General features: G+C 39.1%; 3 protein-coding genes across 11 annotated transcripts in view; 1 reads left to right on the plus strand and 2 right to left on the minus strand.

The window, feature by feature from the left end:
* CLK1 (CDC-like kinase 1) overlaps positions 1-318 on the minus strand; it is a 10,610-nt gene extending 10,292 nt beyond the window's left edge. Inside the window, exon 1 of the mRNA XM_008582107.1 lies at positions 145-318. Within this exon, the coding sequence (XP_008580329.1) occupies positions 145-270 (126 nt within the window). The 5' untranslated portion in view covers positions 271-318. The remainder of the gene's footprint in view (positions 1-144) is intronic.
* A 4,471-nt stretch (positions 319-4,789) lies between these two features.
* On the minus strand, positions 4,790-15,636 carry PPIL3 (peptidylprolyl isomerase (cyclophilin)-like 3). 3 transcript variants are annotated; one of them, XM_008582110.1, is made up of 7 exons: positions 15,255-15,636; positions 14,872-14,947; positions 13,671-13,745; positions 12,566-12,659; positions 11,939-12,006; positions 8,779-8,897; positions 4,790-6,066 (listed from the first exon to the last, which is right to left on the minus strand). In XM_008582110.1, exons 2-7 carry the CDS (start codon positions 14,872-14,874, stop codon positions 5,940-5,942), a joined length of 486 nt encoding a protein of 161 aa, XP_008580332.1. In that variant the 5' UTR covers positions 14,875-14,947; positions 15,255-15,636; the 3' UTR covers positions 4,790-5,939. The 3 variants fall into 3 exon arrangements, with proteins under 3 accessions (XP_008580332.1, XP_008580331.1, XP_008580330.1); XM_008582109.1 differs by having other exon boundaries at positions 15,122-15,636; XM_008582108.1 differs by having other exon boundaries at positions 14,872-15,636.
* A 162-nt stretch (positions 15,637-15,798) lies between these two features.
* Positions 15,799-27,057, plus strand: part of NIF3L1 (NIF3 NGG1 interacting factor 3-like 1 (S. cerevisiae)) — a 16,558-nt gene continuing 5,299 nt past the window's right edge. The window contains exons 1-5 of one of the 7 annotated variants that reach the window (XM_008582112.1): positions 15,799-15,873; positions 18,052-18,508; positions 19,583-19,745; positions 22,395-22,521; positions 24,455-24,593. In XM_008582112.1, coding sequence (XP_008580334.1) covers positions 15,847-15,873; positions 18,052-18,508; positions 19,583-19,745; positions 22,395-22,521; positions 24,455-24,593 — 913 coding nt within the window. In that variant the 5' untranslated portion in view covers positions 15,799-15,846. Of the gene's footprint in view, positions 15,874-15,983; positions 16,633-18,051; positions 18,509-19,582; positions 19,746-22,394; positions 22,522-24,454; positions 24,594-27,057 lie in introns of those variants that run through there. The other 6 variants (XM_008582115.1, XM_008582117.1, XM_008582116.1 and 3 more) reach the window with 6 other exon arrangements.

Here is a 27,057-nt window from a genome sequence, read left to right on the forward strand (position 1 = left end):
GGGGGGGGGGGGGGGGGGGGGAGAGGCGGACGTGGTACCGGAGACTGCGGGCGGCAAACAAGCGGGGAAAACGGGGCATCGCCAGCGCTCGCGACGAGCACAGTTAGGGCCCTGGCACCCAGTCCTCTCCCCACTGCGTCTCACCTTCCTGGCCAAAAACCGCGAGCCGAAGAAGACAGAACTTGGCAACGCCACCACGGGAAGCGCCCAGCTGGCTGCGACGGGCACCAACCACAAAATGGAGCTGACAGTCGCAGCGTCGAGACTCATCTCGAAAACACAGATGACGCTACCAGCTCGTCTACGCCGCGGGGCGGGGCGTGCTGGCGGCCGCCGGGTGCGCAGGCGCCAGGTAGGGAGCTACCGCGAGCGGAGGCGGGGGAAAGGACGTTGTTGGCGGCGGCCATGTTGGCCGTGTTCGCGTTCGCGTTCGGAGAAAGCGCTGCCAGCGCCGCGGAGGAAAACTGCGCCCACGTTTGTTGAAAATTGTATTTATGAACGCTAGCAACAACGAAAAGTGGGGAAAGCAGGATACAAAATATCCTGTGTTCTGACTGCGACCATTAGAACAATGCTTTAAAAACATTAGACCGCTAGCGTCAAATAGCTCCAGATTGGTAATTGGCTGGATTTCGGCTTTTGTTAAGGTTCTGAGACGAACTTAAACCAGTTTATTTCAAAGCCGAAGAAAGGAGTGAGCAAGAGCCTAGACTGAGAAGGAGCGGGGTTGCGGGGGGTGGGGGGAAGCCCGGAGCCAGGAAATGAGGCCTCCCCACGTTTAAACACCATTTTCAAAGCATTAAGCGAGTCCTCTGCAGTGTTACAATGAACTGAGAAGGGGAAAGTGAGGTTGTGGAGAAGGGAGAAGAGCATCAGTAAACAAACGCCGAACAATAACCATCAAACGGCTATTTGACCTAACAAAGTAACTGCTAGTCTTGGCCCCGTGCTCCGCTCCCTTCCATGTCGTCACTTGCAAAAAAAATCCTGATACACTACGATGAAGCATAATTATTTTACTGGCCTGGTTCATAAATCCTGATGATTAAAATGCAAATTTGGGCAGGAGGGCAATGTAGGTAAACCACTTCTATGCAGATGCACAACTATCGTAGGGTAAAGTCTGATGAGGAATACACTTTCCCAAGATTCCTACTGTTGTGTACATTTCTTTTTTAAAGATTGAATTTTTAAATTATTTTTAATTGACTTATAATAGTTGTACAAATTTATGGGGTACAGTGTGATATTTTGATACAGGTATATACAATGTGTTATCAAATCAGTGTTTTAGCACATCCATCAACTCAAACGTTTGTCATTGTGTTGAGAACATTCAAAATCCTCTCTTAGCTATTTGAAAAAATACAATAAATTGTTATTAATTATAGTGACCCTACAGTGCTGTAGAACACTAGAAGTTATTCCTCCTATCTTGCTGTAATTTTATACCTGTTAACCAAGCCCCTTCCTTCTCTTACTGGATTTGAAAGTACTTTAAAGTCATCGATACCTAAATTTTTGCATCATGGCCAAGATCACTAAATATGAAGTGAATATTTTACAGAGGGAGAATTCAGTCACAGTAACTTGTGAAATTTATCTATAGTTGTTTGGGATATACATATATAGCAGCAACAATATTAAGCAAATCTAGAGAATCCCAATCTTTGGAAGCTAATAGCTGATCACAGTGATCTCAGTCTTTGTGTTAAACGTTGTACACTTACTTATGGTCTCAATCCTAACAACAATCTGGAAGATGGGCATCAACCATTTTCTATTATAGGTAAAAATTGCAGTAAATAACCGTGCAGAGAGCAATTTAGTGTATTTAAAATAATTTCTTTAGGAGAAATCACTACAGGAAAATTACAGGGCCAAGGACAATCAACACGAAAAAAATCTTAGCACATACCATCAAAATTACTTTCCAATGGGGTTGGCCTGTGGCTCACTCGGGAGAGTGTGGTGTTGATAACACCAAGGACAGGGGTTCAGATCCCATATAGGGATGGCCGGTTTGTTGGTGCTGACAACATCAAGACAAGGGTTAAGATCCCCTTACCGGTCATCTTTTAAAAAAAAAAAATTGCTTTCCAAAATGGTTTTTTAGTTTTTGGGGTTTTTTTGTTGGCTGGTCAGTACAGGGCAAAATAGCTTTTTTTTTTTTTTTTTTTTAAAGTAAAAAGCCAAAACCCAGCCAGTTACTAATTTGGGAAATACCTAGAGTTTATCAGATAACCTATTTTAGTGCATCCTTTAGTGCCTGTTATGGGCTGAATCCTAAAACCCCAGTACCTCAGACTGTGACCCTTTAGAAATAGAGCCTTTACAGAGGTAATTAAGGTTAAATGAGGTCATTAGGGTGGGCCCTAATCCAGTAGAACTGGTGTCTTTATAAGAAGAGATTAGGACACAGACTGCACAGAAAAGATGGCCATCTACAAGCCAAGGACAGAGGACTTAGAACAAATAAGCCCACCCAGATTTTGATCTCAGACTTCTCTCTAGAACTGTGAGAAAATAAATTTTCTATTAAGTAACCCAGCCTGTGGTACTTTTTTATGGCAGCCCTAACTAATATAAAGCATAATATTAAAAAATGTTATCTTGGGGCCGGCCCGGTGGCGCACTGGATAGTGCGCCGCTTGGGAGCACGGCGGTATTCCCGCCGAGGGTTCGGATCCCATGTGGAGACCGGTTCCCGGTGAGCGCGGTGCGGACGCGACACCGAGGGTTGCGATCCCATTACCAGTCAGTAAAAAAAGACAAAAAAGGAAAAAAAAATGTTATTTTGGCAAAAACTAAACTTGTAGCTATTTTCTAATTAGTAAAGTTGAACATTTCCCCTTTTCTCTTGTGATTTGCCATTCTTACCTCATTGCTTTTTAAAATGATTCCCCTTTGTCCTTTAAGTTTTTTAATTACAAAAATATTTAGATTTTCATATAGCTAAACTGCTTTATCTTTACCTTTGTGGTGTTTCTAAGATAAATTCCCTTCCTCTTCAGAGGCTTCACATTCAATTTTTTAAAATGTTAAGTTTTTACTGCTTTTTCTTTAAAAAAGCAACACTTACCCATCTGGAATTTGTATGATGTAAGGTAAAATTCTTTTGCTATTTTTCTCCACATCTTTACCAGTTATCCTGACACAATTTTTGGAATAACCCTTCCTTTTTGTAATGATTTTGAATACTGCTTTAATTATACATTACTATTTACTCTATTGTTGTATTACTCTAGCCTTATCCCCACACCATCCCAGTTTTAGATACTTGCAGCTTTATAAAAATCGGGGTCATTCCTTTTTCATTGTAATTAATTTTGGAAAATTTCCATTTTCATTTACTCTAGATTATTATTTTTTTTTTTTAAAAGATGACCGGTAAGGGGATCTTAACCCTCGACTTGGTGTTGTCAGCACCACGCTCACCCAGTGAGCAAACCGGCCATCCCTATATGGGATCCGAACCCGTGGCCTTGGTGTTATCAGCACCGCACTCTCCCGAGTGAGCCACGAGCCGGCCCCATTTATTAGATTTGCATTTGCTTTTTTTTTTTTTTCTTTTATGGCAGCTGGCTGGCCAGTATAGGGGTCCGAATCCTACACGTTGGTGTTACCGACACCGTGCTCTAACCAACTGAGCTAACTGGCCAGCCTCTAGATTTGGTTTAGAATTATTTTGAGTTCCCACCATTATGTAAGTTAAATTTGACCTGAGGCTGCCTCCATACTGAGTTTCTATGAACCGTAACCTAACTTAGTATGTAAACAAACTGCAACCTAAGAGTATATTCTTGTAACAAATAGCTGAGTCTCAGCCAATCACAGGCTGCCAGCTGATCAGACCATATCAACATAAGGCAAATGCCTCATCACACCATGCCCAAAATAAGGCAAATACTGAACTGTAACCAATCAAGCTTTTTCTGTGACTTCCTTTTTCTGTCAATAAATAATGCCTGCCTATGTTGCTAGGTGGAGCTTTCTGCACCTCTTCTGGTTCTGAATGGTGCCAGATTCATAAATAGTTCTTTGCTCAAGTAAACTCTCCTAAATTTAATTTCTCTTAACTTTTGCTTTTAGAGGCAGTAGAAACAATATGTAAATAAATGATCATGGCTAAGTTCCCAGACATTTACAAAAATACGTAGCCAGCCTGAGGACTGTATAGCTTGCCAACCTCTGGTTTATATGGGTAACCATACTACTTCCTTCTTAAAGGGGAGAGAAACAGGCTGATCAGCAATATTCTAGTCGTCTTAGTAGTTATACTTTCTGTCAATTAATACACGGAACCAATCACTAATGTGATCAGTGTGGACCAATAAACTGTGAGCTGACAGAAATCAACGTTCTGGACCTTGATCCTCGTGGTGGCTACATTAGGCCCAAGGTGGGCAGCCTGTATACTTTCCTATGTATGATATCTTGATGGCCGTAACTGAGCAGACATCTTAAATAAGCTCTAAGAACCAAAGCGTCACTACGTTGGCATCACTTTGGCAGCCTGTATACTTTCCTATGTATGATATCTTGATGGCCGTAACTGAGCAGACATCTTAAGAATAAGCTCTAAGAACCAAAGCGTCACTACGTTGGCATCACTTTAAAAAAAAAAAAGGAAGTTTAGAATAAAAATTGGGAGAATGTTGGGAGAATGCTTCTAAGTACAAGTCCTCCTAACAGTCAATCAGTAAAGACCACTTAAGAGTGACCACAAAATATTCAATGATATGTTTGGGGAAGAAAGGAATGAAGTATAAGAAGTAGCAAAACAAACTCTGGCCGGAGAAAGTCTTTAATAAGAATTCTAGAAATCTAAATGATTAAAATTAAAAAGATGAAACAAAATGTGAGGTCATTAGTATAATTGGCACCTCAGTTTAGTGGAAGGTATAAATGGTAACAAGAGGAGAGCTGCAAGCTAAATCCCAAACTGTAGTTAAGAAAGAATCAAAACATTAATTAGATCATCCACTGGGAGAAATGAGACAAACCGAGAAGTAAATGTTTGGTATCAGTTTTATGAATACCCCAAATCTAATCAAGGTGATCTAGGCAGTGAGTGAAACATGGTTCTTGATAAAATCAATTGTACAGCCTGATAAATGGCCTGATTAGGTGAGAAAGCCCTATCTACAGTGGACATGAATATGTTAGGAGGGTATCTTCCATTTATTTACTACGTGCCAGGAGCTTTATAAACATTGTTTCATTTAATCCTCACAACAGTCTTACGAAGGAATATTATTTATGGATGAAAAAACTAAAGGTTGGAGATGTTAACTTGCCTAAAGTCACACAGTAGGGGGCACAGGTGTGATTCAAACACTGACCAGGATTCCACAACTGGTGCTCATAACCAGTTCATTGCATTTTCCAAATGGATCTTCTGTAGAGCTTTATTCTTCAATATTTTAAAATACATGCTTTAAAAAAGTGTTGCATGAGCAAATCAATTGGGAAATGTTGAGTGTTTACCAGGACTTCTTAGAGCCTCTACTATAAATCTAAAGACCACTGAAAATAGCAAATGGATTGGCTGGCCTTTCTAAACCATCTCTTTATTGTGTCCCTCCTCTTTCTAAGTGCATAAAGTTAATAATTAATGGAAAATAATAATTCCAGGACATGAACTGGATAGGAGTATGTAATTAGGGTGTTCAAAAATGCTGACATGTAATTGAGGCTCAGCATTTAAAAATGAATGTTTATTTATAACAAAAATTAAAAAGCAGGTTTTTTATATTAAAGAAATACATTGGATGATAATAGTTGTAATAAAAATATATGCTGTAAGAATGGGGGCTGTTGGGCTTCCCTTGGTACCACCATTTCCCAGATGATCTCAGCTTTATGTAAGCAGGGTAAACCACAATAGGTGTGTTCCAGTGAACAGTTTGCCAAATATTTGTTCAGATCTATTATAGCTACTGAGCAAATGGATTGGCATGAATAGTTATGTCCTTAATGTGCACATCATTAAGAGGTCGATATGACTTCTCATTTACTGGTAACTTCTCCAATTCATCTAACGTCTCCAGACCATCTATTACTCTGAAAAAGAAACAATATAATGTATAAAAATTTCCTCAGACTGAAACATAATATCCAAAAGTCTATAGCAATTATAGTCTCCTTAAGAGAAAAGGATCATGTCATAGTTCTTTGAATTCTCTAGTTGAGTGTACAACAAAATATTGATTTGATTTTCTGCCATAAATATGGATCAAAATTCAAAAAAATTCATTTTCATGCCCCTAATCAACAATACAAAGGGCAGAAATATTCCCACCAAAGTATCTACAATTATATTCTGCTCCATTCGTATACAGTCACACAGAATAGCTACAAGTGGGGCTAATATGACCAGCTAAAGTGAAAACGAACTTTTTTTATACTCTCAAAACACTTCTGACACCAATGCATGGGTTTTCCCAATTCTCCAATTCTCTGGGTGTCCAACAATTTAGTTCTGATAGGAAATACCAGGAGAAAGTATGTAAGAATGACGCTATTATTATAAGTATTGTCCTACATGGAGTCCTGAAGTAGGTGGCCACTTTGTACTTTATTTAATATGGTGTTTCTACTTTTTGCTTTTGGACAACAATAAGGAATAATAATAAAAATAGGAGAAGAGAAGACTGACAACCTCCAGCAAGCTTTCTTCATGTTACCACCAAGAAAAAATATATCGAGAGCTAGTCTTCAAATACTTGTTCTGGAAACCTGAGTCTAAAACATTTGCTAAGAAAAAGTGTCTTTACAGATTATACCTCTTAGCGTAACTCAAATCAATTCCCAAGATTTATACCACGTACTTAAAAAACAACAAAGAAAGATTTATATTTTGTTTTGCATTTTCATGAAAATAGTACTTTAACCAAAACATTTGATTTACTCCTAAATGCAGGAAAAGTAATGTCTTTAAATTGTGAGTCTTAAAGGCTTTTCTACTGTCTGGGCAAAAACATAAAGGATATAAAAAACATAAATCTCGGGCAAAAAAAAGGGGAGGGGGAGGTAGAACTGACACAGGTTAAGTCTAGTGAAGTATCTCAGACATGGGCTGGGGACCATCTTCCTGGAAAAATGTGTGTGCATGTACTTATGACACAGTTTCAAGGAGCTAATGAACCTAAGGTTAATCCTGTTCTAAACTCTACAGTTTTGTCACATATCAAGTAAAGTAAGTCCTGGAAATTACTGATCAATGATTCCAAATGATGGGTTAGAGAAAATAAAAGGAAGGGAAAATGGATTATCTACACATACACACATATTACCAGATACTGTAATATTTCATTAATTTCATTGATTATTAATAATGCATAAATTAGAGAAATATATACGGAATAAAAAAGTTGTAGAGTCCTCTATTAATTAACCTAACTTGATGCTATGGGCTAAATGTGTCCCCCAAAAGTTCATGTATTAGAAACTTAACCCCCATGGTAATAGCATTAAGAGGGTGGGAATTCCAATTATGGTATTTGAAAGGTCGGGCCTTTAAGAGGTGTTTAGATTGTGAGGACTGTGCCCTTGTGAATGAATTGGTCCATTTATGGAGTAATGGGTGTGGTTTTGATGGCTTTATAAGAAGAGCAAGTGAAAAATTTAGCTCTCTTGCTCAGCCCATTTCTCTTGCCATGTGATACTCTAAGTTGCTGTAGAGAGTCTCCCCACCAAGAAGCAGACTCTCACCAGATGTGTTCCCTGGACCTTGAAGTTCCCAGCCTTTGAATTTGTAAGAAATAAATTTTGTTTCTTTATAAATTACCCAGTTTCAGGTATCCTATTATAAGCAACAGAAAAGACTTATACACTTGGCATCCAAACTGGTAAATAAAACAAACTCTAGAACTGTGCCCTTGTTTATTGAACATGGTAAATATTTGTTGAATGAATAAATTTACTTCCCACTGATTTACAAAAGCAACTCTCAGGTACAGTGCTTACAATGGATATTCTGGCAGAGACTGCTAACTACCTTCCTAGGATCCATTCTCCCTTTCTTCTTACTCAGAGAAACTTGACTTTATTGAGGGTGGCAATGTGTCTAGCTAAAACCCAACATTTCCTACTCTCCCTTGTAGGTAATGGGTAGCCATATTCCTAAGTGCCTGGTCTTCTGGAAAAGTTTTTAAAATAGGAACTGACTCAGCTGGCAAGTACCTCTTGTCCTCCTTCCTCCCTCCTGCCTGGAATACAGATATTTTGACTAGAGCTGTGCTGCCCCTATGTTATAACCATAATGTGAACTTGAGGATGGGAGCTAAAGATGGCTAAAAAGAGAGAGGTACCTGGAATATTGGTGACATAATGGAACCACCATGCCAGGCCATCTTATTTAAGCCACTATTTTTAAGCAAAATGTTTTTGTTTGTTTTTTAAAAAAAGCAAAATGCTTGGGTTTTTTTGGTGGCTGGCCAATACAATCCAACCCTGGCTTTTGGTGTTATCAGCACCATGGTCTAACCAACTGAGCTAACCTGCCAGCCCTAAAATGCTATTCTTAATGAATATATTACTATTAATTTATGTAACAATCCTGACAAAACTACTGGCCCCTATTTTACAAAATAAGAAAAATGAGGCTCAGAAAGTTTATAACTTCCAAGGTCACAGGGCTGGTAAGTGGTGGACTTATAAAAACTCCAGGTACATTTAGCTCTCATACTGCTCTTTCTAATATTACTTATGCTACTATCATAGCCATAGCACTCCTTACACTGAAATGACAGAGAAAACAACCAGAATACTTACTTTCCAAATACTGTGTATTTCATGTCCAAATGCGGCTGCTTGCCATAGGTGATGAAGAACTGAGATCCATTTGTGTTTGGGCCATTATTAGCCATAGACACAACACCTCTAACAGTGTGCTGAAAAAGACATACCAAAGTATTAACTGTTTTTATAGAGATATTCCAAATACAGGATGGAAACAAGACATGTACTCTTTCTTTCCCAGTATTTAAGGGACCAAGAAAACATTTAAAACCAGCTTCTCTCTATTAGGGCTAATCCAAATGTTCAGTTTCTATATTATCTGTATCCCTGAAAACAAACCATATTCCCCAATTAACGTCATTTTCACTTTGAAGAAGTACAGCCACAATCACTTAGCAATACCAATGCATAATAGAAATAATCCTTACATTTATATTAAGGAATAATGTGCTGGTATGAAACAATCAGGCAGACACCAAAACCAAAATCCTCATAATCTCTTCTCACATACACTGTACTCTCACTAGTTTATCTGTAAAACAAGGGCGGTTGGACTAGTTCAGGGGTCTATTCATAATATGTTCATAAGGGTCATGTAGATAATAAATTGACAGTTGGGCAGAATGTAAACATTAGAGAGAGATGAAGTCTGACAAAATGAATAGTGTATCTCTCGCCTAATGGCATTAGCATTTTTTTTATCCGATGGTCAAAAAGAACACATCTGTGGATTTTCCACCTACGGGCAGTCAGTTCGTAAATTCAGGACTAGATGGAACACATCTGTGGATTTTCCACCTACGGGCAGTCAGTTCGTAAATTCAGGACTAGATGACCTGAGGAAGGTCTCATCTAGCTCTTAATATCATGATGTTTGTTTACAAGGGATTATGTATAAGAATTAAAAGGACCTAACTGATAAAATTGAACAAGATTGAGAACTGTGTTATAGGAAGGTATCCAAATATAAAATACACTCCAAGTAATGCCACTGATTACTCTAGCTTTAGTTATTCATCAGGTGACACCAATTAGACAAGCCATAGAGATGCAGCTACATCAAAATATTAATGCTTTATTGTCTTCCTAAAAGGTAACTACCAATCGAATGTAATATTTGATACATACACAAGAATATATGTACCATTTGTAATACAATAAGCACACATTAATGTATTTTCCAGCTTTCAGTGTTAAAATTTACCAAACTGTTGCATATGCCTATGTATTCCTCTCCATCCATTACCTTGGCCTCTCCAACAGGTAACCACTATTCTAATACATTTATACATGCCTAAACAACATATTGTTTCCTTTTGCTTATTTCTGAACTCTATAAAATGGTATTAAACAATTTTAGTCTTCTGAAAAATATTTTACACTTTTTTTTGTGGCTGGCTGGTATGGCTTTTTACACAGATTCAAGTATCTATGTAGCTGTAGTTCATTGATTTTTTTCTTATGGCTGTGTAATATTTCACTACTGAATACACTAAAAGTTATTCATTCTATAAGTAATGGATATATGGGTTGTTTCTAGAATTTTGCTATTACAAATAGTACATCAGGAACAGTCCTGTACATGTGTCTCTTGGTGCACACATACACATGAGCTTCTCATAAGTAAACATTTGGGGAAGGAATTGCTGGGTCAGAGTATGTGAACATTCAATAAACATCCTCAACCTTAATGTATGAGATAATGGTTCTTAACTGTGGCTGCAAAGGAATTACCAGGGAATCTTAAAATACAGTCAAGGTCATAACCAGCCGTACTGACTGTTTATCTCTATTTTTAGGAGAGTAAGGCCCGGATCTTTTACATTTTAAAAACTTCCACATGTGATTCTGTCACAGCCAATCACTGGTTTTCAACTGATACATGAAAGCAGCCATTAATTAATGCCTAAAAAGTTTAGTTTCTAATTCATGTAAAGGTTGACTTTTCAAAAAGTTTATCATCTCCTAACTCTAACTCCTGTAACTCTAACTCCTGAATTTCCTTACCATAGAAAAGCAAAAAGATAAATTATTCCATCATCCAGAGATAAACAATGAAATAATTTTCAGCATTTTTGTGGGTATATTTCAATGTAACTGGAATACAATACACTAAATTGCATATTCTGATTGGGGAGAATTTACCACTTTCTTTCTAATGATAAGGTTATCATTTTATGCAGATATGAAAGTTTGAAAGACCATATAATAACTTAATTGAAATTATCGCTGAGGGGCCGGCCCGGTGGCACACTGGAGAGTGCACAGCTTGGGAGCGTGGCGGCACTCCCGCCGAGGGTTTGGATCCCATGTGGAGACCAGTTCCCGCTCACTGGCTGAGTGCGGTGCGGACGCGACACCAAGGGTTGCGATCCTGTTGCCGGTCCCCAGTACGGGCGCGACACCGAGGGTTGCGATCCCGTTACCGGTCAGTAAAAAAGACAAAAAGGAAAAAAAAAAATTTAATTGGGCTGGCCCGGGGCTCACTCGGTAGAGTGCGGGGCTGATAATACCAAGGCCACGGGTTCGGATCCTAAAAAAAAAAAAAAAAAAAAAAGAAATTATCGCTGAGAAGTGGAACTGATTTTTTAAAGTAGGCATGCACTACTTTTTTAATGTTAGAAAAAAAGATTCCATAAAATTTGAAAAATACAGAAAAATATAAAAAAGGAAATTTAAAAATCCCTAATTTTACCATGGTGAAGATTTATTTATATGTATTTCTTTTTAACCTAGCTGAGATCTACCACAGGCATTAAGTTAATATAGAAATGTTCAAATATCTAATAGAAGATGATAAAAATTAGGGATTAATAATGTGCAATATTGCAACCAGGAAGTTTGATAGTCTTTCCTCCTCACTCTCAAAAAAAGCCAATGATTCACATCATTTAACATAAATTTTAAGATGAGACATTAAGCCTCTTTGGTACATTACTAAACATTTCAGGTTGGACTCAAAGATAAACTCATTTAGTGTCAAGATCCATGTGATGATGAGATTCAGGTATACATGTCAGGCTAGAACTACCATTTATATTTTCTTCCTGACATCATTTACCAAGTGTGCAAAAACTACAAAAAAGTATATTCATTTAGTAATGATGTTAATCTGTGTTACAACACACATATCAAAGTTTCAAAGTGTAACCAAAGCATCAGAAAATAAATTTTTGAAGCACTGGAGATATACCTTGAGATATTCACTGTATTCATCCTCAAACTTCTTGCCCCAGATACTGTTACCGCCTCTTCCAGTACCTATATCACAGGACAAACAAAAGAAAAAAAATTTTTTTTTTTATTAGATGACTGGTAAGGGGATCGTAACCCTTGACTTGGTGTTGTCAGCACCATGCTTTCCAAGTGAGCTAACCGGCCATCCCTATATAGGGATCTGAACCCGCAGCCTTGGTGTTATCAGCACCACACTCTCCCAAGTGAGGCATGGGCCAGCCCTAAAAGAAATATTTAGTTAAAGTTGAAAAATGGTTCATCTCCTAAAACTTAATGGCTACTTTATAGTTTAACTCATTAAATACAAATAATATTTGATGTGGCTTTCATATTTCCCCAAATTTAAATTTACAGACTACAAAACTAAAATATTTCTATAAAGAACAAAAAAGAATAACCTGTCTTATCAATATTGTTCATATTTTAGGGATAGGTGTTAATCGCTCTGCTTAAAATTTTTTTGCTATTTTAAGGTTGCCCAGTTGTACAAACTCCACACGCTTTTATTTTCCTATTCTTTGTTTACACTCTTCTTCATAGTATACATCCAATTCCCTAGATCTTAGTTAATGGAATAACTTACCTGTTGGATCTCCTGTTTGAACCATGAAACCCTTGATATTTCTATGAAATATACAGCCATTGTAGTAATTACTGGCACAAAGAGCCAAGAAATTCTGAAGAAAGTAAAAATAATGATTGAGAAATGATGTAGCAGAAATACATTTAAGATAAAGAACCAATCATACTTACTGAAAACACTATAGCAGCATAATTAAACTATGACTTTAAGGCATTACTTTGCATAATGTTACTTCCTTGCCAAAAAAACTTCACCAGCTTCCTTCCACCTTTGGAATAAAATACAAAATCTTCCACAGGGCCTTACAAGCCCTGCAGGACCTGGCCTACCTCTACATCTCATATGATAAGATCCCCTTCCCTGCTGCTCAGTACTTTAACACCACCAGCATTCTGACAATTCATTCAAAAGGGGCAAGCTTTCCCATCTTGAGGCCTTTGTACAGGCTATTTCTGTACCTGGAATGTTCTTTCCATACCTCTTTCTGCAAAGGTGCCTTCATATCTCTGGGCTCAATTTAAGTATGACTTTCTTGGTTAGGCCTTCCCTTACCTTATTCTTTTAAGTAGTTCCTTTCTCATTATTCTCTATCTCAACACTTTCTTTCAAGGAATTATCATCTTTTAGAATTAGTATTTAATTTTCCCAGCTAGAATATCAGCTCCATGAGGGCAAGGAATGTCGCTCACTAATCACTGTATCCCCAGACCCTGACAAGACAGCCTTCCACAAATTATTGTTGAATGAATGAATATACCAAACTGATTCCTCTTCCTTCTAGTCTTGTCATTTAAACAGATGAAATAATATACATAACAGTTCTCATTTCCTAATGATTATGTTTCCTAAGGAAAATAAGCCAAAAGAAAAAGATAACTGGCCACTCTATGCTTACAGGAAAATTATCTACCTTCTTTTTTAATCCATCTTTGACATCAGGAAAGATTAAGTGGAAATTAGGCCAGAAGTTATGATGACTAGTTTTTCCTGACAATGGTTTTACAGAAAGTTTTGTTGTTGCTGTCGTTTAGGTTAGATGATTCAATTTCAAAATGGTTATTCTGTTGCATTAACTGAATTTTAATATGTAAATAATGATACTCACCTCACATGTTTTGGGTGTCCTCTCACAGAAGACTTCTATTTTAATATCACCTACATCTGTATGCAATGTCACAGACTAAAAAAGGATAAAGAATGTGAGAACAAATGAGATTTCTTCAGGTGACTTTATGCACTGTATTATTTCCCTGACTGGATATTCAAGATGAAAATCTGAATTAAAACAGACAGAAAGAAATAGGCTTCAGAGATGACCCATCCACACAGCAGCTCTGAGAGACAAGTTGTACTTCTTCCCCAAAATTTATTTCAACAGCAGAAAAAAACTCCGCAAGGTAAATACAAACGTTAGGGTAAAGTGGTATCTATGCTAAAAATTTGGAAGCAAATATTGTAATTACTTTAAGTTTGAATTTTATTCATCAATAAAAATAAAGACAACTGTTATGTTAGTATTATTGATTTATATGGCAATTTACCAACATTACTAATATTTATTTAAAAAATGATAAGGAAATGATTTTTCAAAACATAGTTTCCACCATTTCCCTTAAATAATTGAATTCTGAGAAACAGGGTTAAAAAACAATTCCTTGACTGACTAAAGACAATAAACATAAAAAGTGTCAGTGGTTCTATAAACTAAATGTGCAGAGGTACCATAGTGTTCTTTCTTGCTTGCTTTTTGTTGTACTAGGCTTGTTTTTTTTTTTTTTTTTTTTTTTTTTTTTGGTAAGTTGTATACTCCTTTGATACTGTGTTCCACAGAGGGAGAAAACTATTTGGAGGCTTCCTTTTTCATTTCTCTTCTTACAACAGTATCTAGCAGTCAGAGAGTATGGCCAGTTTGAATACGAGGATGGCGTTGGGGGGAGAGCAGGGCACTGCCCTCATTGCTTTTCTTCTATTTCAAGTTCTAGTTGCCCACCTTAGATCCAGAGCAAAAGTATCCAATTAAAATCATCACACCTGGCCTATTCTTTTTTGCTCCATCAATTCCCCCTTTCCATATCTATCTTGTAATCCATTTTTTTTCCCTCACAACAGTAAATTCTGTGCGTTTTAACTGAAAACATTAAAGAATTTTAAAGCAATTTTGCTTATTTTTTTTAAAGAATCATTCTACATTGTATGTATATCTCCGTCTTGCCACTGAAATTTCCATGCAGTTTAAATTTCCCTTGGCTGAATTTCTAAACATTACTTACAATGAAGAACATTCACAAGAATTCTACAAAACTCACCATTTTTCTTCTTGACGGTTTCAGGAAGTACTATTTAATTTCTCAAAGTCTTACCAAGAGAAGCTCGAAAATAAATCTTTCAAAAAAAAAAAAAAATTAAGCTCATTGTCCTATCCTTTTAACTCACACACGCTCATCTTCACAGAATATTTAAAAGAAAAAGCTTCGAAGAGCATCCCCAACGTAATAAAATTCCGGTTATAGAAGAGATGATAAGACCCTACCCGACTCAAGCCCTCCAATCTCCTACCTCCCCTGGTCACTCTTTTCCAAGGGTCTCCTGGCAAGTCCTCCAACAAGCCAGGTACGCTCCCACATTAGGGTCTAGGCACGGGTGTTCGCTTTGCCTGGAATGCTTCCAATAGAATGGCTAAGTTCCTCACCTCCAAGTACTGCTTTAATCCTAGAACTTGCCCTGTTTCCTTTTCCTATAGCACTTTTCACTAATACCCTATATTATTTCCTTATTTACTCTGACGTTCCCAAAACACCCACGTCGCCCATGTTCACTCGAAGTTTCACAAGAACTAAAACAGCACCAACACAGAGCTCAGCAAGCATCTGAATAAGTGAATGGAAGAATGAGGACGTTACTCCATATTGCTTGCCCACTTCGGTTGGCAGAGATGTCGTTCAAACAGGAAAGATGCACTCGCCGGTGCCTGCTCAGTTCTGCTGTTTCGAAATTACTTTCTTTGGACCACAGGCAGCTGAGCGCAGAACCCATCAGAGAGAACGTCTCTTACACCTCATCTCCTTCTCCCTCCCCTCTTCTTCCCAAATCGGACCAAAACGACTAGAACTAGGGGATACAACGTAATTTGTCCACACTGGGACAAGAAGCATGACCCGGAACTACCTGGGCAACCTCAAGCAGTGCTGCGGGATGGGCTGTAAAATAGAAAGGACCACTTCCGCCCAGCTCTTTCCCCTAGCCCGTTCTCACAACGCCCGGAGCGCCCCGGAGGACCGGAAATGACGCACAAGGATTTTCCGGGACTGGTGAGTAGTGGGCGGTTTAAATATCCGCGAGGGTAGTGGCGTCCTTCGTTGCAGGTCCTGGTTAGGGCAGGCTTAATGTCACGGCGGGCAGAAGGAGAGATTGGGGCAGAAAGCTGCCCTGCCGTATGAAAGCATAGGGCACTAGCGGGATGGGGGTCCTGCCTCAGGGATTTACTGGCTGTGCCTCCTGGCTCTTCGGCGTCCTGGTAAAGGCTTGAAGGGGTACTGAAGTGAGGGATAGGTGAGGTGACGTAGAGGGTGCAGTTTGCAGGTTGCAAAGGGGGTCCTACCAGCTCTACTCTGCAATAGCATACAGTTCTCACTCCCTGACGGTTTCCAGCTTTACGTTTAAATTTCGCGACGTTATGAGCAGGGTACTGTTTCCTTTCTTCAGAGGGGGAGAGTGCGGAAGTAATTTGCGCGTGGTAGCACAGCTGTGGCAGTGGGAGTCAGTCTGGCTTCAGAGTCGGTGATCTTAAGCTCTCTGCCTCCCGTTGTCGTTGTTAACTGTGGCTTCAAGCTGTGTGGCCTAGCAGTTTCCTAATCTGTGAAATGGGGGTGTTCTACCATATAATTTCCAAGGGCTCTTCAAATGTAACATTAACTCAAATCCGGCGTGCTGGCCTACTAGGGATTCACTTTCGAGCTTAGCAGATTTAGAAGTGTCTGGAGAGCGGGGTAGTGTTAGGACCATCAGAAGATCTTTCAGGACCTCGAATAGCTTTTGGAGGCCCTACATCACTTCAAGTAGTATATTAATTAAGTATCCACAACTCATTAAATATTACTGCAGTAGAAATGTTGAAAAAAATAATTTGCTTTCGAATAATTGGGTTATAGATATTGCATTAAATTTACAATTGTCTGCTTTCTTGTTACTGTGCGTACTATGAAAAACTTTCTCTCAAAAACATGTTTATAAGGCCGGCCCGTGGCTCACTCGGTAGAGTGCGGTGCTGATAACACCAAGGCCCCGGGTTCGGATCCTATATAGGGATGGCCGGTTTGCTCACTGGCTGAGCGTGGTGCTGACAACACCAAGCCAAGGGTTGAGATCCCCTTACCGGTCATCTTTTAAAAAAAAAAAAACACATGTTTGTAGATACGAAGTTTATCTTTTGTAGTTATTGACAACACCAAGCCAAGGGTTGAGATCCCCTTACCGGTCATCTTTTTTAAAAAAAAAAAACACATGTTTGTAGATACGAAGTTTATCTTTTGTAGTTATGTGATTAAACATTGACTAATTTTGCAGTTTGCATAGTTTAGAACAAGCAATTTTTTTCTAGCTCCCCATTGATTGTCATCCCACCTTTTCTCTTTTGCCATCCTTTCCAGTTTCTTGTTGGATGTGTGTGTCTAGAAGGGTTACAGGCTTTCTGGGCAAACCACTACACCTTTAACTCTCTCCCACCTCTTGAACCTACCTGATCTTTGTGTAGCAGGTGTTGTTGGTTCAGGGACAGCAGCTCCTGCGTTTTCCTGCCTTGACCTTGCCCTTTCATAGAGTGACCCACCTATATGTCTCTTGATTCTCACTGCTGATAAAGCACTTACAATTTTAAATATATATTTTAATAAAACACTTTTTAATGCCAGTGTATACCACCCTAACTCCAAATTCTGTTTCAGTTGGGGTAGGAGGATTGTCAGTCTGTGCAGTAAGCATTAAGAGCTGGCCTATGCTGGTAATATTGAGATTTATTAAAGATAGTTCCTATTCTCAGTAGCTTTAGCATACTGGGGTAGACAGACCAACAGAGTTATAACATTATGAGAATACTAGGTGAGAGGGGCTGGGGAAGGACACTGAAAAGGAAAGTTTGTCAAGATGTATTTAGAGAAATAGGGAGAATAAGAACATGGGTATGTGTGTGGGGCCAGGGAGGAGGAGATAAACATCTGTGTATTATGTACCAGGTTTTGCTAGGTGACGTTAATTCAATCGCTGCTCTGGATGGCCTGTGGGGTAGATTATAGTATCTCCATTTTGTAGATGAAAAAACAAGCTATGAGAGGTTAACTGACTTACCTAAGCTACAATGTGCCAGTAAGTGGCAGAGCCACTATTTGAACACATCTCTATGATGACAGCTATCTTGTCCATATGCTTTGATGCTTCAAAGATTTAGGCTTAAATTGCACATGTATACACCACTTTCTGTGTTTTGACTTCAGACACTGTTACCTGATTCCTGTATGTTGTCATCTTGTGTACGCCTGGTCCCCACAACAGTCCGGCCTGTCCATTCCCTGATCTGCAATTCTTCCCGTTCCTTCATGGATTTGAAGACTCTCCTTTCCTCCTTGAATGACTTTGCATCCCTCTCATTTGCTGAGAGTTGGGATAATGTTGGATTACTGGTGGAACCAAGCCCACCACATATTGTAAACACACTCTTCCTGACCAATGACTTGACAGAGGAAGTGATGGAGGAGGCGCTGCAAAAGAAGGCAGATCTTATTCTCTCCTACCACCCACCTATTTTCCGACCCATGAAGCGCATAACCTGGAAAACCTGGAAGGAGCGCGTGGTGATCCGGGCTCTGGAGAACAGAGTTGGTATCTACTCTCCTCACACAGCCTATGACGCTGCCCCCCAGGGAGTTAACAACTGGTTGGCTAAAGGGCTTGGTGAGAAGCCTCTTCTTTCGTATTTAATATTTTCCCTACAAATACTTTGACATTTTAGAATGTCTTTTCAGTAAAGTTTTAACTGCTTTAGGGGTGGGGGGCATTATTGTATTTTTATATAATATATTTAAAAATAAGGTTGCTAAAGTTGCATTTGAAAAAAATGTTTCGCATTTTTATTCTTTTTTTTCCTTTTTTGTCTTTTTTCATGACCGGCAACGGATCGCAACCCTCAGTGTCGCGCCCGTACCGGACCGGGACCGGCCACGGGATCGCAACCCTCGGTGTTGCTCCCACCCCTCGCTCAGCCAGTGAGCGGCCGGTCTGTATGTGGGATCCGAACCCTCGGCAGGAGCGCCACCACGCTTCCCAAGCGGCGCACTATAGCAGTGCGCCACCGGGCCGGCCCGCATTTTTATTCTTAATTAATAGGGGGAGCATAAGAAATCTTGATTGCTGGACTGTGCTTTGGGTTTCCTCACTTATGTGGCACAGTGCCTAGTACCCAGGCACTCAAAAAATGTTGTTGAATTGAAACGTCAGGTCTCTCCAGAATACATGTGATATGTCAGTTAAATAGACATCAGGGTTTTATTGAATGCTTACTTATGCCCAGCACAATGAGGGAATTTAGCATAAGTCTTTTTAGTTTACTCATTTTGGGCTGAAGCTTTTACTTTTATATGACGTGGATTAATGTGGTCATACAAATTATGAGCATTTGCAACCTGAATCATAGTATACATGTGTAGATTTACCAAGAAGTAGATAATTCTATATATCATCTACAAATCCTTGAGTTATTTTTGTCCAAGTTTTTCTCAAATTTAAGTCTTTGGGAAAATAATTCTGAAAATTTGATTTTGTATGTCCATACCAAATCCCTAGATCATGGGGACTGGTGATATATATCTAAGGAGTATATGTGTGTATGTTATATAAGCATATGAGAATGAATCTTTTTTAAAAAGTTGTTTCTTATAAATTTAGCTTATAATAGTTATCTTTCTTTTTAAACTTAACTCACAAGAGCAACCCACAAAAACTCCCATTTCCCCACCATTTTTTCTCTAGGAGCTTGTACCTCCAGACCCATACATCCTTCCAAAGCTCCCAACTACCCCACAGAAGGAACCCACCGAGTAGAATTCAACGTTAACCACACCCAAGACCTGGACAAAGTCATGTCTGCAATGAAAGGAATTGTAGATGTTTCTGTTGCTTCTTTTCCTGCTAGGTACAATATGTTTTCCTCTTTTGTGTGTATTTATTTGTAAGAAACTTCCTTACAGACTCTGTTACCCTGGTATTTAGGTTTGAAACAAATCATTTTCCTTGGGGTTAGTTTACAAAGCAGTGTACCACTTACCAATTACATGTGGGTCCTAGAGGAGAATTATGGAATCTTTTCAAAACAATAAAAATAAGTAAAACTTACTATTTTTTGTGTCAGGGACTATACTATGCAGTTTATGTACAGTATTTCTAATCCTTCTGGTAATGTTGAAAGGTTGTTGTTTTTACTTTAGAGAATACAGACAGACCCTAATGATGTGATAACATAAGGCTTACTTTTATCAGTTCCCAGCAAATCAATGATTACCAAGCACCTTAAAGGAAAAATAAATTTAAGTGCATCTTAAAAGGTCAATAGTTTAGTTATTTAGGGCAGAGAGAGATTTTCTTTTAGGCTAATTTATCCTAATACCTGTGGAAGCATCAGAAAAGACAAGTTATACAAAGCTAGGACCTAACAATTGTCTAAAAAACAAAGATAAATATTTTTATTTCATTGAAATTGAAAGTGATCTCTTCAGTGACTGGTTTTTAAGCATAGATTCCTTATAGTAAAATCATTGCAATGTCCTACAGTAGTTTTGGGGAATCTCAATAAAAATTATTCATGGGACTTTGAAGATTTAAATTGTGGATGTCTTCTACCATACTGAAATACTGTGTAAATACAGAAATTAAAATAAAAGTTATGGGGCTGGCCCATGGCTCACTCAGGAGAATGTGGTACAGATAACACCAAGTCAAGAGTTAAGATCCCCTTACCAGTCATCTTTAAAAAAAAAAAAGTTATCTTTTTTTTTTTTTTTTTTTCCTTTTTGTCTTTTTTTCGTGTCCGGCAACAGATCGCAACCCTCAGTGTCGTGCCCGCACCGGACCGAGACCAGCAACGGGATCGCAACCCTCGGCGTCGCGCCCGCACCTCGCTCAGCCAGTGAGCGGGAACCGGTCTGTATGTGGGATCCGAACCCTCGGCGGGAGCGCCGTCACACTCCCAAGCGGCGCACTGTAGCAGTGCGCCACCGGGCCGGCCCTGATTTTTTTTTTTTTTTTTGGCAACTTGCTGGTAAAGGGATTGAACCCGAACCTTGGTGTTATGAGCACCACACTCTAACCAACAGAGCTAACCAACCAGCCCCTAAGAATTAATTATATAAATAAAGCATGAAAAATTCAAACAAAAGTTCCCTTTGTCCTCTCTACTCAATCCCAGTATCCTCAATTCATCTTTTGTTTTGTTTTCAGACAAGTGGGTATCTTTCCAAGCACATATGGGGACATGAAGAAATGTATAGTTTTGTTTTACACGTTGTTTTCTTAACTAAATGGTATGCTATTATTTGCCCTTTTTACCTAACAGGAGGTCTTAGAGATCTTTCCATTTAAGTACATAAGATCTCATTATTTTTAACTGCTGTGTAGTGTTTCTTATTATGGATGTACTGTAGTTTCTTTAAGCATTCCTCGTCCTACTGATGGACTCTTTAGTTTGGTTCCAGTTTTTCCATATTACAGATATCATCTGGCTTTTACCATTAGATAGGGGTCAAGGCATTATTTTTCCTACTTTTTTTTTTCATAGCTTCACAGATGATTCCAATATTGACAACTATGCTTCCAAATTCTTTAAAGGTGTTCTTTAGTTCTGGAATTCTATGGTTGTATTTAGAGTTTATGGTTAAATACAAAACTTTTGTTGTCGTTGTTGTTGTTGGCTGGCCAGTACAGGGATCCAACTCTGGACCTTTGTGTTGTCAGCACCACACTCTAACCAACTGAGCTAACTGGCCACCCTAAATACAAAACTTTCTTGATGCCAATCTTTTTGGAGAGGCTCTAGGACACTGCTTGTCAGAGGGTGATTCAAGGACTCTCTGCGTCATTAATGGGGTGCTTATAAAAAAAAAATGCAGATTTTTTGGCTTCGTCCCAGATCTATGTAATTAGAATGGAGTTTGCTTGAGAATCTGCCCAGGTGATTCTCGTATTTAATGAAGTTTTAAAATTACCCTGTCTAGGACTTCAAAAAAAAAAAAAATTCAGTTTGCCCCAGCCCATTCATAGATGTTCTGTTTCACTGGATCTGTGGAAGGGTCCAGCAGCTGTCATTTTAAGAAGCTGGCAGGAAATTTCTGATGTACAATTGAGATTAAGAACAGTACTAGAAGAGTGGTTTCAAAGTGAAGTCCCTAGACCAGCAACATCAGCATCACCTGGAACTTGTAAGAAAGGTAAATTCTCAGACCTCCACCTAGAATGACCAAATCAGAAACTAGCAGTGGGGCCCAGTATTATGTTTTAATATGTCCTCCAGGTGATTCTGATGTTGTACTAGTTTGAGAACACTATTCTAGAAAATAGATTGGTTTGGAATTAAATGGGTTCTATTAGCTAAATCCTTAGGTAAATCGAATCTCCTATTATAGCAGGTATGTAAAGTGTGGATTACTTAAAATTGTGGATCATTTTAGGGGGCTGGCCAGTTAGCTCTCTTGGTTAGAGCATGGTGCTGATAACACCAAGTTGTGTACACACACACACACTTTAGTTATATTTATCCTAAGCCAATGGGTGATTCTTTTTTTCTTTCTAGGATTGATGATGAGCAACAAACACGGATCAGTCTCAATTGTACTCAGAAGGCTTTGATGCAGGTGGTGGCTTTTTTGTCCCAAAACAGACAACTTTATCAGAAGACTGAAATTCTGTCACTAGAGAAGGTAATAAAAATATTTTATGTTCGATCTTACATTACTGTGCATTTTTTAAAACAGCTTTATTTAGGTATAATTGATATACAAAGAAGTGCACATATTTAATGTGTACAATTTGATGAGTTTCATTACTCTGCGTTTTTGTTCAGCAAATTCATTTGTAAAGTGTTCGATCAACAGGCCATTAACTATTACCTAAAGAGGTACGTAGGGTTAAGTGACTATGCCAATTGTATGGGTAGGCTATTGTCGGAATCCTGCTGACATAGCCAACTGTATTGTCAGGTTAAGGCTAGGGCCCAGACCCTTCAAACCCGTTGTACAGGCTGAGTCACCAGACCCCTCACACGCAGATCCACGCTAGGTAATTGGGAAAGATCCTGGGAGCTGTTGGCAGACGACACAAGCTCAGCCCTTAGCAACAGCAGCAGTAGTGGCCCTCCTAGAGGTGTCCTGGGAGCGAGGGGCTCCATGGATCAGAGCCACTCGTCCTTTATACCAAAAGTCCATAACCCAGGACACCTGGGAGCACATGTGCAATTACACTAGACAATAACCAAGAAAACCTGGGCACATGTACATATTTACATCAAATGATTGGCCAGATTCTGAACATCTGAGGGTCCTTGACCATTTTCCTTCACTTTCCCTACAAGGTACAAAGTGGGGGTGAGGGCATAATATACCTCGGAAAGTATATTGAGAAAGGGAGACATTGCAGGAATAGGAAAATGTTGGTACTTCTTCAGGGTTACAGACTTGGTTATAGGGTTATGAGTTTGATCTCTTCTTGTTTTATAGCCTCTGCCTGAACTGTTTCATTCACTCCTTTAATTTTACAGCCATTGGGTGATGGTTATTCTCATATTTTTACTTTCTGGCTCAGAATACTTGCTTAAGGTTAAAAAAAAAAAAAGCACCCATATTTCTAACTACTTTCTGGACATTTTCCACTTAACAGATCTCATAAGTATTTCAAATCCAATATATACACGTACTGACCATCCCCCTGCCCTACCCCTTTATAGTTTTCCTTATTTTTCCTGTTTCTTATTAAGGTATCACCAAGGTATCATCATCTACCTTATTTTCCAAGTTTCCACAACTCCTCCCTTGCTATGTTGATTCTGTCCCAAAACAGAATCTATACCTATAAAATGTTTCTCCCCTATTAGCTCTGCCACCACAGTAGCTGAAACTTACATCATCCCTCACTTGGGATATTTGTAGTCTACCCCTGGACTACAAGGAGGCAGTCCAGGCTTTTCATCATAGTGTACAAAACCCTTAATGATCTGGCTGCAGCTCACGTCTCCAGCCTCATCTCCCTCCCCATCACCTGCTCTGCACACGAACCACAGTGTCCACTTCTGGATCTGCCCTCACAGGGTGCTCTCACACCTGATACCTTCATACATGCTCTTTTTAGAATGTCTTTCCACATCTCATTCTACCCCAAGCCACACTGCACTTGACATCACCACGCCTTTTTTTTTTAACTCCATTCTAATTTTTCTGTAAGACCCAAATCCTTATAAAACCTTGTTTGATTCCTCTTCACTTCCCACAAGACCCCTCCCCCGACAAGTCCCAGCTCATTTAGTTTGTCATTACTTTGTGCTCCCATAGCAGTGGCACCTAACTTGTATTTAAACACTTTTATTATGATTATTTATTTAAAAATCTGCCTTAGGAGGCTATGAGATCCTAGAAGTCTGAATGTTTTTGTCAAGTTTTTAAAAAAATTTTTATTGAAACATATTGATTATACATATTTATGGGTGTTTTTGTCAAGTTTGCATCCCCAAATGTTAGCCTGGAGCTTGCTACACTAAGTTCAGAGTGTGCATGTTTGATTTCAGGATTTGCTGTTTGTTCTATAGGTGTGTTTTTTTAGGACTGATAATGAGCAGTGTTTCTAACTTCTGCTTCTCCTCAGCCTTTGCTTCTAAATACTGGAATGGGACGGTTATGCACACTGGATGAATCTGTCTCCCTGGCAACCATGATTGAGCGAATCAAAAGACACCTAAAACTATCTCATATTCGCTTGGCCCTTGGGGCAGGGAGGACCTTAGGTAAATATATCTCTTTCTTTTGTCCAATATACTTACTGATAACATTGTTCAAAAGTTGAAACTTGGTTGTATTAATATAATTAAAAGAGAACATATTAGCTACTCATAGGAGATGATTTTTAGTTTACTTTATGGTTCAGGGTGGGCTAGGTTAGGCTGTGGAATACATCTCATTGGCTTAAACAACAAGATTTATTTCTCAGTCACACTACATTGTTCATCTCAAGTCAGCAGAGAAGTCTGGTCATTGTAGACTGATTGCTGTTGCAGAGGGGGAGAGTTTTGGAGGGTCTTAAACCATCAGTTTAAAAATTCCAGGCTAGGGTTGGCTGATTAGTTTAGTTGGTTAGAGTGCAGTGTATAACACCAAGGTCAAGGGTTCAGATCCCCATGTTAGCCAGCTGCCACAAAAAAAAAAAAAAAAAAAAAAATTCCAGGCTGCACTGGCTAGTTAGAGCATAACACCGTGGTCTGGGGTTTGATCCCTGTACAAGCCAACAGCAACAACAAAATTCCAGGCTGGAAATGGTATGTGTTACTTCTGCTTAACTCATTGTCCAGAATTAGTCACATTGCCCAGTACATCCCAGAGAGGGCATAAAGTGCAGTCTTACCATGTGCCAGGAAGAGAGCTGGAATCATGATTGCTACAATTACAGCATAAATTTTGCACTTTACAAAACCGGTGATATTTTATAATGAGGTACTAATGATCTGATCCACTGTAGTTTCTAAGTCTTGTAGCCACTGTTTTTTCTCTTGGCTTTTCCTAGTATTTTTGGGAACAGAAAAAATGAACATATGTTTGTGGGATTCCTGCAGCGAGCCACGCATTGTACTGAGTGCCTGTTCTAAGTATGTGAGCTTCCACTGCAGGAGGTGGGGCACAGTAGTTATGAGTGTGGATTCTGAAGACAGACAACTAGGGTTTACATTTGTCCTATTTGCTGCATGACTTTGACAAATTATTTAACCCTTCTGTGTCCTAGTAGCCTCATCTGTAAAAACTGCAATAATAAAACCTAGGGGTTGGCTGGTTAGCTCAGTTGGTTAGAGCACAGCCTTATAACTCCAAGGTCATGGGCTCAAAACCCCATACCAGCCAGCCACCAAAAAAAAAAAAAAAAAACCAAAAAAACCTAACCATAGAGGGGGTAGCACATCCACGTGACATGGTATAGTGACTGGCACACATTAAGTGCAAGGGTACTTCAAAAAGTTCATGGAAAAATTCCTATTATCTTTCACTTGTTTTTACAGAAGCCTTTTGAAGTACCCTCGTATAATAAATGCTAGCTGTTGTTAGGTATGTGGTAGGTATTATTACTCCCATTTTATAGGGGAAAAATTGAGGTTCAGAGAAATAAATAACTTATCCCAAAGTACACAGTTATATCAAACAACTCATGGGAGTTAGTTTCCAAAGAAAATGGATGGCAGAGGTGGAATTTGTCTTCTGATCTAACTCCAGAGCCTTCCCATTGACATAGCATTCTGCTAAATTGGGGTGGCCACTAATAAAGTATCTATTTTAGAAACGTATGTGCTAAATACTTGGATTTTGGCTTGAAAGTTTCTGTTACTTTACTTTTCAGAGGGTGCTCTTTGAGGATAAATACTATATTTAAAAATGCGTGCCAAATCCATTCATAGCTTCCTTTCTTTTTTTTTTTTTTCCTTTTTGTCTTTTTTCGTGACCGGCAATGGGATCGCAACCTTCAGTGTTGCGCCCGCACCGCGCTCAACCAGTGAGGGCACCAGTCTGTATATGGGATCCGAACCCTCGGCGGGAGCGCCGCCACACTCCCAAGCGCTGCCCTCTACCAAGTGCGCCACCGGGCCAGCTCCATAGCTTCCTTTCTAACTAACCCTTTTAGCTCAACTTCGTTACCTGAGAATAGAGATAGTACCTGCCTACCTCTCACTGTTGTCTGAAGAGCCAGGTGAGGTTAACTTTACATAGTAGCATAGCTGTAAATCCTAGAGCTGCACTATTAGTACTATTCAGTGGTTTGTGGTTTTGTGCAGCCACATCCAAAGGAGTAATAACTCTGCCTTGAATTAGCTATGCAATACCAAAGAATGATCTATTTGCCTATATTAAAAATGGTTTTTAAAAAAAATTCAGGGGCCGGCCTGTGGCTCACTCGGGAGAGTGCGGTGCTGATAACACCAAGGCCCCGGGTTCGGATCCCATATAGGGATGGCCGGTTCGCTCACTGGCTGAGCGTGGTGATGACAACACCAAGTCAAGGGTTAAGATCCCCTTACCGGTCATCTTTTTAAAAAAAAAAGAAAGGTTGTTGGGGAATAGGATATTCAGATGGTCTCAAAGGATCACCTACCAACTAACATATTAATTACAAAGGGGAAAAGGTACTTCTACAATGGAGAGATTCTGATGGAAAACACCTAAACCAAGTGATCAAAATTCACAACAGCAGAAATGGAATAAATATACTTT

The sequence above is a fragment of the Galeopterus variegatus genome, unplaced genomic scaffold (assembly GCF_000696425.1).
Source record: "Galeopterus variegatus unplaced genomic scaffold, G_variegatus-3.0.2 Scaffold2522, whole genome shotgun sequence".
NCBI lineage: Eukaryota > Metazoa > Chordata > Mammalia > Dermoptera > Cynocephalidae > Galeopterus > Galeopterus variegatus.

What these genes read in the sequence shown, in the direction of transcription:
- PPIL3 (XM_008582110.1), bottom strand. An exon ending in GGACACCCAAAACATGTGAG is followed by an intron (nt 12,660 to 13,670) that starts GTGAGTATCATT and finishes TACTTTCTTCAG; the next exon opens with AATTTCTTGGCTCTTTGTGC. An exon ending in AAATACACAGTATTTGGAAA is followed by an intron (nt 6,067 to 8,778) that starts GTAAGTATTCTG and finishes TTTCTTTTTCAG; the next exon opens with AGTAATAGATGGTCTGGAGA.